At 32.8% G+C, this 11,533-nt stretch overlaps 1 protein-coding gene across 2 annotated transcripts in view; it reads left to right on the top strand.

Moving 5' to 3' along the window:
* Window positions 1-4,016, top strand: part of LOC111047159 (scavenger receptor class B member 1) — a 146,737-nt gene extending 142,721 nt beyond the window's left edge. For both annotated transcript variants that reach the window (XM_022332836.2, XM_022332833.2), the window contains exons 9-11: window positions 1,012-1,133; window positions 2,250-2,375; window positions 3,223-4,016. In XM_022332836.2, the coding sequence (XP_022188528.1) occupies window positions 1,012-1,133; window positions 2,250-2,375; window positions 3,223-3,525 (551 nt within the window). In that variant the 3' untranslated portion in view covers window positions 3,526-4,016. The remainder of the gene's footprint in view (window positions 1-1,011; window positions 1,134-2,249; window positions 2,376-3,222) is intronic.
* Window positions 4,017-11,533: the final 7,517 nt, after the last annotated feature.

Genomic DNA, 11,533 nt, shown 5'->3' with positions numbered 1-11,533 from the left:
ACTCCACAGCATGAATCCTGCAGCTCGTCGGCCGGTGCCATCTCGATCCCCCTGCAAGGAATGATTATGTTTTTAGTTATAGATCATGGAATCTTTGATATCTGCTTGATTATGTTCTTATTTTGACCATTACTGCAGTCAAAATCAATCTTCAACTTTCAAATTGATGGTCAGCGAGGATCTTGATAAGGATTTCATTCTTCTCCATTCTATTAGGATATATTAAGATTTATTCAGCTAACCATCCTTTTAGAATGGCAGTGTAGTGATTAGCAAAATTACTTGTAGTATAAACTTGTGCAAAATTACCTTATCCTGTAGAATTCAGTAATTGGTTTTGACTAGGCTAGGCCTGTGTAGTAGCCTACCGTACATTAAAATGTGATATGGTGAATTGGAATTGTTTGTTATGTATGACTATTGCCATTTATTATCCTCAGTCCTCACACTATGACAAATAAGTGAATTGAGTTGGATTGAATTGCTTAAGATATTTTTATCAGCTTGATTATGTTCTTGCCAAAAAAGGTCAGCTCAACTTTTAGAACAAATCGCTGATACAAAAATCCACATTTATTTTTCTGTTGGAAACTATTGGAACTATACAATGAACACTCAAATCATATAATTTTTCAAGCAATATCATATGAAATGAAATTTATTTTTTCAAATCGGAAATAATACAATAGATGGATACAATACACACGCATAGTGTTTATACGCAAAAAAGGGAAAAAATTTATTATCACAAAAGGGAAAAATGTATAGAGAGAAAAAGAAAATACATAGAGAGAAAAATAAAAAAGAAATGAAGAAAATTTGAAAAAATATGTAGTTTTTAATTACTACAAGATTGTTTAATTCATCCTGCAATTTCATTCAATCCTCTATTACTTGCAAAGTTGACCTCAAGATCATGTTAATGAGGAAGTGGACAAATAGTGACGATGTCTGGGCTACTACACCTGTAGCAGTGCAGTGTTAATACAAAAATTGTTATTCATGTTGCAGACTCACCCATTATGCTGTCCTTCCCTCACTTCTACTTGGCGGACCCCAAATTGAGAGAGGCTGTTGAAGGAATCAGTCCTCCAGAGGCAGAGAAACATGAACTGTTCATTGATATCCAGCCGGTACGTATGCACAGGCGATTCAAATATTAATTACCATTTTTCCACATAATGAAGGAGAAATAAATTTTGACAGCCTGCTATTTGGAAAACATTTGAAGATACTGTAAATTTTTGTTATTTCCCATGACGAAAGACTATATTATAATAACTTTGTTGTCGTTTTGACACTGTGTATCTTTGTAGATATAAAAAACACTTACTTTTTATTATGAAATGATGAATGCATTAATTTCACTCCTGAGGAGGAGCTTCATCAGCGTTGCTGATGAGGCTGACACATATAGCTGTGATAAGGCTGATCCTTGCAGTGAAAGGCATTCCTCATTTCATCATAAAAAGTGTTTTTTAAATATTTACAAATATACATAGTGACAAAACTACAACAAAGTTATACTGTAAACCATCAGAATTGAACTACATATTGTACAATAATGGATAAGTAAAGACTATAATATTACAATATTTGAAAAAAAAAACAAACAAATTATAATAATAAATACAAAAATGACTATATTACGTGGTAGGTCCAGAAAGTATTGGAATTAGAATAGGAACAAATCGATTATTGAAACTTCTGAATTTATTTATTTATATCTATAAATCATTAAATTTTCTGGAAACGTACGAGTATTTCATTAGGGCTACTCGATTTGTTAGTTAAAAAATAATTCCATAGTACCCTTTTGTTTTTGAAAACTTTTTTTAAATTTTTTAAACTTTTTTTAATAGGAAAATTAAAAAAAGGGTACTATGGAATTATTTTTTAACCAATAGATTATAATCATCGATGTTTTTTTTTAATTTTTCTATAAATAGTTGACTTGGATTTCTTGAGAGGTAAAATGTGATGTGATTGTAAATCTGAACATAACATGGTTAAAACCACCGTACTCGACTAAACTCTGGTATAGAAGTTTGAACATTGGCAAAATGACCAATTTCTGGAAAGAGAAGTTTTATTTCCTTTTCCTTCCCATTTTATTTTTCATGTGATAATTTTAATCAAAAAAGCTACTTCACAGATCTAATTAGATTATAGGCCCACTATATTCTAATCATATCAGTTTTGATCAGTTTATACACTACTGATGTACTAATCTAATGTTTCAATTTCAGACTATGGGAACTTCACTGAGAGCACGCGCTAGAATTCAAATCAATTTGGCTGTGAGTCAGGTTATCGATATCAAGCAAGTGGCTAACTTCCCCGACATTGTTTTCCCGATAATGTGGTTCGAAGATGTAAGTTATTGCTGAATGCACTTTCTGACAAAATTAATTAAAATAGAATAGATGAAATGTTTACTGATCCAAAACAAACCTTGAAGAGGCTGCCTATGGTGGACTTAACAAGGTGGCGCAGGAAAACGGTAAATTATGGATGTTACCGTTCTCAGCTCTTTAGAGTCGTTAGATGAACGAAATTTTGCACAATTCATTTGAGCACATTGCCATTAAAAAAAAAACTTGGATTAAATTTGAAAAATAAACTAAGAAATTATCTCTCCTACTGAAGAGGGGAGATTAGCGAGGAGATAATTGGACTGGTTTGGAACGTTCAAAAACGGTAAGAGCATTTTATAAAAAATGCGATAAAAAATATTACATAGAATATTTTGACGATGTTACCACATTTTTTGTCATGTATTATCCCTGAGGAGATATTCTAGGTAAGGTGCACAGTACATGTCCTACTACAATGCATGAACCATAGGAAAACAAAATCATTGCCATTCCAATAAATTTAACAATTTCTATTGCAGAAATATAGCCTAAGAAGTAGGCCCGGTTTCTATGACCCTTATTAAATTTAATGGACCATTGAATCTCTACTAAATCTATAGGTTTAATGGTCTTAGGTTTAATCAGTGTCTTAAAAACGGGAGCCGTAGACATTTTGAATTTATTAGGATCAGAAACCAAATCATAATACAATATTGCATTGATTATGTTAATCTATCTATACGTTTAATGGTCTATTAGATTTAATCAGTGTGTTAGAAACGGGGGGCCATGGACATTTTGAATTTATCAGGATAAGGAACCAAATCACTATACAATATTGCATGGATATTATGATTGATTGTAGGGAATCGACGGTCTACCAATGGAAGTGACGAATCTGATGAGTATTGCAACGACAGTACCGCCAGTCGCCAGAACGGCTTTGCTCCATGCTCTATTCATAATGGGATCTCTGCTGCTGATCCTGGCCATTTTCTGCTTGGTACGGAACTCAGGTCGCCAGGAGACTCTCAGCCTAGAGGGCACAGCTCACTATGCCGCCAATGACGAAAAGAACAAGAAGATGAAAGCTCAAAACGGTCACTCCAACGGAAAGGCGCTCGAAACAAGGACAAACCCAGCCTTCGAACCAGACTACAACTCGTAATAGGCTCATACATTCCAATCTTTCTAGAACAACTCCATTTAAACATTCACTCTAACCAATTATTATTCTTCAATTTGAAAACAAAATTAATCTGAGAATAATGCTTAGTTTTGTTTGTAGGCTTTTTAGAATTGTGATGAGCAGAATAGACGAGTGGATCTTTAATTATGCCTATATAATAATAAATACTCATCACTCAAGACTGAATGTGTCTAGCAAATATAGAGTGTGATCAATTATTTTTTGAAAATACTTACTGGTACTACCTTAAGAAATTAGTATATTTTGCATTAAACCCAAATCAAATTTTAAAGTACAGACGATTTCCAGCAAAATAATTTAGAGTGATATTTTCGTACATGAAACATCGTATTCAGTAATTTTTAATGCTTGGATTGAAAGTGAGCTATATTTTTATCTATCATGACAAAATAAGGATAGAGAATAATGTACCATTAGGTCTAGAAAGAATTTAATAGTTTTATCTGAACTCCAAATATTTATCCAGCTTGAGCTGTGGTAATGTCTCTTTTCTTTGCTATTACTTACAATAAAACGTCCTGATAATGCACATTCTCAAAGGCCAATGGAAGAGGTAGATGTCATTGTTTTGACTATCATCCTCAAATAAAACCTTTCAACACAAGTCAAGTTTCTATTGATTTAGTGGTGCTCCCAAATAATAATTTAATTATCTCACCATGACGATTTTGAATAGAGTTAATTTTTAATTTTGAAATATTGTATGAGAAATTATTATCTTGAACTTGTGAGTAATGTTTAGTTTAATTGGACTTTGAATAACATGGGTGATATTGTCCCGGCTATATTTTGATCATTGATGACTATTATCAATGGACTGGGCAAATTTATCTGCCTAATTTAATATCTATGTAATCTCATCCTTCTTCAGAATAGCCTACTTACTATTATTTAATAAGGTACATCACTTCTTGTATATCTATATAGCCTGATTGATTGCCTATATTAACTATGTTATCTGTCCGAATGAAAGGAAACTGACAAACTATAATTTTGAACTAGAATATCTTTGTTGAAAACATTGGGCTCAGGTGTCAGGAAAAATATACATTTTATGAATCTAGACGTTTGAATTATGCTATGATAATTCAAGAATACTTAGCAAATAATTTATCTTGGTAGGTACATTATAGTAATTATAATTATTGTGAGGAACTTTTGAACCTGATATTCATTTTAAACAGGAGTATATTATTCGTTGAAAGCTTTGAACTCATCAGGAGGTGTTTATTAAAATATTATCATTGAAGGTTTTCATCTTTCAAGAATATCGTGCATAGAAAATGATGCATTGATTATTTATTTGAAATTCAAGATAAAACTTATATTATGTCTCGTTGGAGGTACGCTCCAACTTTACTTCAAAGTACATTTACACTAGAATGGCAAATCAAATGGGTTTTAACTATTGAAAAAAATTAGTAAAGTTGATGCTAATTATTAATGAATCATGATAAAACTATTAAATATCATTTAATTGCTGTTAGTAAGTACAGTGGTCCTAGAACTGTGGATAATCTAGCTATAGGTAAAACCATTTCTGTTAAATTTGATCGATTTTCAGGCCTATGAAGGAATTGAATCGCTCATCGGGTCACATCACTTCACTACGCTAGGCTCAAAGCTAACTACCAATAACAATATCCATTACAGCATAACCCATGATACCCCATCCGCCATCCTGCTAGTAAGGCCTTACACATTTTGTTCACATTTACATTCTATTACGTTATATTTTTGTGTGTATGTATATAATATATATATATATATATATATATATATATATATATATATATATATATATATATATACTATATTAAGTAAGTGCAATATATTATCGAAACGAAACTGGTTCCATCCATTAAATATATATTTTTAATGATTAAGATTTTAAAAGTAAGAGTCACTTATTATTTCTGTACATAGAAAAGCAATTTCAAGTGTTTCAATATCAGCCAAAATCTTATAGTAAAAGTTTGCTCAAACAGGACTAGCCTGGAATGACGTTATATCTATTAGTTTGTGTTAAGTAGTCAAAAGAATTGTGTTTGTATTATTGGCCAAGGTCCTCATAGATATATGGTTGTAGCAATCAATAGAAATGAAACAGAAAAGTAGAAATATTAGTCGATAAGATAAGAAAAGCTCCAATGCTCTTATTGGATGAAAAAATATTGGTGAATCTTAATTTATGTTAATCTCTATTATATTAAAGCTGCAAAGGTCAAAAAATGAACAGCCAATACGGCTAGTTCATTCGGAAAACCCACCTCAAAATCAATTAGAGGGCACACTGGAGCTACAGGAAAACCTCCAAATCTTAAAAATGATACCTCGTACCTCTAGAACCCCCCCCCCCCCAAACTTTTCTACCCACCCCTGTACAGTCGTAAAAGGCGATTGGGCGAGCGATATTAATAGATACTTGAATAAAAACAATATAAAAACTTGTAGTACCCTTCATTATTAAAAACTTTAAAATATTTTAACGACTAGTTTCGACCATAGGTCATTTTCAAATTAAAATTAAATAGATACTTTCCTTTTAGACCCTGTGCCTTCACGTATGAGACAATATGAATAAATAAATAAATAAAATATGGCATCTCTGTGAGTAAATCGAATGCTCTTTGGCTTCCCAGTTGTTCCTGAGGAGTAGACAATGTAGGTTTATATACATATCTATTTATCGACATTTTAACTTGAAAATGACCCAAGTTATGGTCGAAACTAGTCGTTAAAATATGTCTAAGTTTTTGATAAAAGGGTACTAAAAGTTTTTATATTGTTTTTATTTGAATTAAGTAGCTCATATATAAGCGAAGTGATTTTATAATAGATACTTGGAATCACTAGTATAGTATTGTTATACTATCTTATTGTTAAGTTATTGTTATAGCCTACATTGTCTACTCCTCAGGAGCAACTGGGAAGCCAAAGGGCATTCGATTTACTCACAGAGATGCCATATTGTCTCATACGTGAAGACACAGGTTTTAAAGTGAAGTATCTATTAATATCATAATTAGTAGAGTATTCGTTGAAGTTCTACTTTGAAATATTCCTTCTACATTCACCAATAATGAATTGCGATTCGATAATTATATAGGCACTTTTCTTAGTTTATCGACTAGTTTTTCTACTTTTCTATTTCATTTTTATTGATTGTTATATGCGTATTCATATTTCCATTTATTGTTTGTTTTGACTTGATTTAAATCACAATTATATGAATATGTATATGATGATATACTGTGATTTCTATCTTTTTTACCCTAATTTGCATTCTGTTTATTCATTTTCGAATAAAAATTGTTAACATTACCACATCTTATAGATAAACTATCGGTGGCAGCATTAAAATCAAGAGGCATTAATTTGAGAGAAAACGCCTAAGTAAATATAGGCCTATACCAATTGATTATATTTTCAATTCGATTATATTTTTCATCGCATGTAATTGTAATTTTCAAAAACATGGAACTTGATTCAATCCAACAAGTATATTTATGGTTAAAACCTATTTTTCTCAAAGTCATGTACTTCAGCGCAGGAATTTATGTCAATATTGGAAGCTCTTGGACCATCAACATTCTAATCGATAAATTAAAAAAAAAACTTCTTATCCTACACCACACTTGCATGCATTTCTATTCATTTATATATTTCATGTTAAAAAACAAATACATTCCAAATGAAAAACAAACATTTTTTCTATGCATGGGCAGAATGCCGGTGTGCAGGAAAGAGTAGCAATCTGAATAGTTCATAAGTTTACATGATGACAAAACATGACAATATTTGTGAAAGCAAAAATTGAATTATGAAAAAGAATGAGGTGAGAGATGGAAAAATGAAGTATGGTGTGAAGAAGAAAAGAGAAAAATGAATGTGAGGCAGAAAACTCACTGTCAAGCCAAGAACATGAGAAACGGATTAGAACAACGACCAAACGTCGCTGCATGCATTGAGGCTAGACGTATCAAAAAGTATAGTTTGATTTTAGAAATTATAATATTCTTATTCTACCAACATCCAATAACCACCTATTAATGTGGCGTTTTTAGACACCTATGGACCGTGCTTCAATGTCTTTAATGTTTTGGGGTAGTTTTGCGTACAACATATTTGTTTTATAGAAGGAATACGTTTTATATTGATTGATTTGGATACTCTAGGAATAACAATGCAAATGCACCGTGCTCCTAGTTGTGTAGTCATGTTGCACTTGAGCGAATATGCCTGGTTTATTCTTGTAGATGTACATAAGTAAGGATCAAACATACAGCTGATTAATACTAAATCAATCAATCAAGAATCTTCTTTATTCCACAACACGGTAAGTACAAAAATGATAAATAATATAAAATAAAAATAATTAAGTATTTAAATTAGGGTTTCTTTCATTATAGATTACGGAATTAGCCTACATGGGCACTGTGGCCTGTGCGTAGACTCGAGTTGGGATTTCAAGTATGTAGTGAATCTTTATGCAGGGAAAGGAGAAAGAGAGCCAAAATGAATTCAATTTATGAGGGTAATTTCATTCAAATGATTGTCATAGTTTTATAATGTAGAAAGTCATTCTGTATTGTAAAGTCAGTCTGTATCGTATATAGCCAGTCTGTATATAAATAAAAATATAAATCTAAGTACTCTTTTAAATTATTTTGTCACAACATGTTTCGGATATTAATGCCATTTTCAAGTCTTTGTCTTGAAATTATTTATTTTTTAAATTATTCTGTCACAACATGTTTCGGAAATTAATACCATTTTCAAGACAAATACTTGAAAATGGCATTAATGTCCGAAACATGTTGTGACAAAATAATTTAAAAGGGTACTGAGATTTATATTTCTATTTATATTAAAAGTAGCCCTAAAGAAAAAAAATACAATAGAATGGCCAGTCTGTATAGTATAGAGTCAGTCTGTATTAATATAGCAGTAGAAGTCATGTTAATTTTGCAGTCAGATGAGTCCGCCGCCCGCCAAGACCAGAGCCACAGCTTCCAAAAAAAAATTTAAACTCGTTGAATAGGGTTTCAGTAGGGTACCTACTATTTTTCTGTAACACCATTTTAAGAATAGATTTTTGAGTTACTTCCAAGGGATTCAAGATAGTATTTGTGGCGCCGTCCCAAGCTAAGGTACCATAATGTATGATAGATTGGGAATATGCAATATGTACTTGCTAAGCATTTCAATATTCATTATTTTACTTGGAAAATTGAAAACGTTTAATAATTTCCTTAATTTATTACGAGTAAAAGTGATATGGGAGATCAATTACAGATGTTTATCGAATAATACTCCTAGGTACTTATATTGTGAGACAACTTCAACTGTGTCACATAACACACACTCGTCATCCAACGCACCAAATGAGTGCAATCTTAATTCCAAGCCCACACGTTCGGCATCTTCTCTGATACAAATTGGCATGCACTTAGTTATTGACAGTTAGACGATTCTGATCGAACCATCTTTTCACTTTATTCAGTCCATACTCTGCATGTTTGTATACCTCATTCCAAGATGGACCATCAAAAAGTAAAATTGTATACATGAAGCAATCACTGTTCTGTAGATTCAGCTTCCCCGAGTGTGATCCTCAATCTTTGCACTATTCTCCTAATTGATTTTAAACAGATGATCAATGCTTTTGACAATGTCTTTCTGCTCGTTTTTGATCACAGTGATGTCTGTTTGCATTGTACCCATTTTATCGATAAGAATATTGAACTTTTCATGAATAGAAGTGACTTGGTCAACGTGTGCATCTGCGTTGTTAATAGAACTGTCACTATTATCGCCATCACTCTGCTCCCCCACCCCCACCACCCACAACCTTCCCATCCCCACCATCTGCCCCAGTAACTCATAAATCATTCATGGCTGCAAAATACGTTGAAAATATATTACAACTTGAGAAATCAGCTAATAGTGCAGTAAAAATAAAAAACTTGTTCGACCATAACAGCCTAACAGTAAATATAAGAAAAATCTGGTGTGGTACACTCACACAACTTTCCTTGCTCATTGAACTGTAACATTAAACAAGAATAATTTAGGGGAATAGCATTAATGGCAATTGGCGGCTAAATATTTAAAACTACGATAATACACTATTGTATATAATTGTTTTCAGAATACATTTTCCTTTGTGTAAATAGTGAAATTCGACGATTTTTTAAAAGACGTCAAAACAGCTGTTCTACAGATGAAATATCTAGACTATGATGTTCTTTGAATAAACTGCTCTACCTACCTCATGCACGAGAAGGAGGTTACAAAGTCCATTTCTCGAGAATGGGGTGGTCCCCCTGTTAGTTTCCCAGGAAGGAGACTCATGCCAGTTGATAGAGTTGATAAATAACTATACAGGGTATGAATTAGAAAAAAATCGGTCAAGTCATTTTTGAGATAATCATGATAGAAATTTAACAAAAATTATTTTTCTCGAGAATATTACGGAACTCCTGCAATTATCTCAGAAATGAGACTCATGTCAGTTGATAGGGCTTATAAATAGCTATCCAGGGTATAAATTTGAAGAAAATCGTTAGAGCCGTTTTTGAGAAAACCGTAAAAAACATGGTTTTTCAGTCATCATCCGCCATCTTGAATTGAATTTTATTTAATTTCTTACTGTCGGAACCTCATGGGCCTTAAGTTTAAAATTTCAAGTCAATCGGTTAAACTGGAGTTATCATGTTCACAGACATACACACACACACACACATACACACACACACACACACCACACACACACCACACACACACACACACACACACACAGACCAACATCCAAAAATCATGTTTTTGGACTCAGGGGACCTTGAAACGTATAGAAAACTTGAAATTATGGTACCTTAATTTTTTTTGGAAAGCAATACTTTCCTTACCTATGGTAATAGGGCAAGGAAAGTAAAAAACAAAGTTGCCTATATGCCAAATGTAACAAGGAACCAATCAGATCCAGGCTCAAGGCAAGTGAAAATGCTTACCTGTACAAATTTAGAATTTTCAGTCTGTACATGTGGATCAATCAAGAGAGTTGACCAAAATATCTTGGGGTAATTTTTGACCATCACTTGAGTTGGGTTCCTAAGATGCTATGTGTTAAGCAGAGGCTTAGAAGGGTGTTGTATGGTCTGTCTCAGCTCAGCCAGGTACTATAGTGTGGTCCACATTATAATGGCAGTAGATAAAGATAGAAGAATAGCGATACTGATTCTCTGCATTAATTAATTATATTTCTACACCGTCAAAAACATAATTGTCATCGCTGTGGACCTAGAAAAGGATAGTACCACCGGCTTTGTCGAATGATAGACAAGGATAGCAAAACCAAAGTTGATCAAATACTGTCATTATAACGTGGACCGCACTATAGACATTAGATTATGTTGGAGGATCTACCATGAATATGCCCAATCAATATTGCAGTATGGCATAATAGTTTGGGGAGGTGTTTCATCCGCTTGCCTGGAGCCGCTGGCCGTCACTCAACGCTTAATAATGAAAACTATCCGGAAAAATCTGGTGTGGTACACTCACACAACTTCCCTTGCTCATTGAACTGTGAGCCTCATTCTTAAAAGAGGATAATTTAGAGGAATAACATAATGACGATTGGCGGCAACATATTTGAAACTACGATCAGACTACAGTATATGTGTATATATAAAATTGTTTTCAGAGTACTTTTTCCTTTGTGTAAATAGTGAAATTCGATGATTTTTTTAAAAGTCGTCAAAACAGCTGTTCTACAGATTGAATAGCTCGACTATGTGTTCTTTTTATAAACTGTTCTACCTACCTACCTCATGCACGAGAAGGAGTTTACAAAGTCCATTTCTCAAGGATGGGTTGAACCCCATTAGTTTCCAAGGGAAAAGACTCATGCCAGTTGATAGAGCTGATAAATAACTATACAATACAGGGTATGAATTTGAAA

Source organism: Nilaparvata lugens, chromosome X (genome assembly GCF_014356525.2).
Source record: "Nilaparvata lugens isolate BPH chromosome X, ASM1435652v1, whole genome shotgun sequence".
NCBI classification, from domain to species: Eukaryota; Metazoa; Arthropoda; class Insecta; order Hemiptera; family Delphacidae; genus Nilaparvata; species Nilaparvata lugens.
The sequence above is the reverse complement of the archived record's forward strand: the minus strand, read 5'-3'. Positions and strand labels throughout refer to the sequence as shown.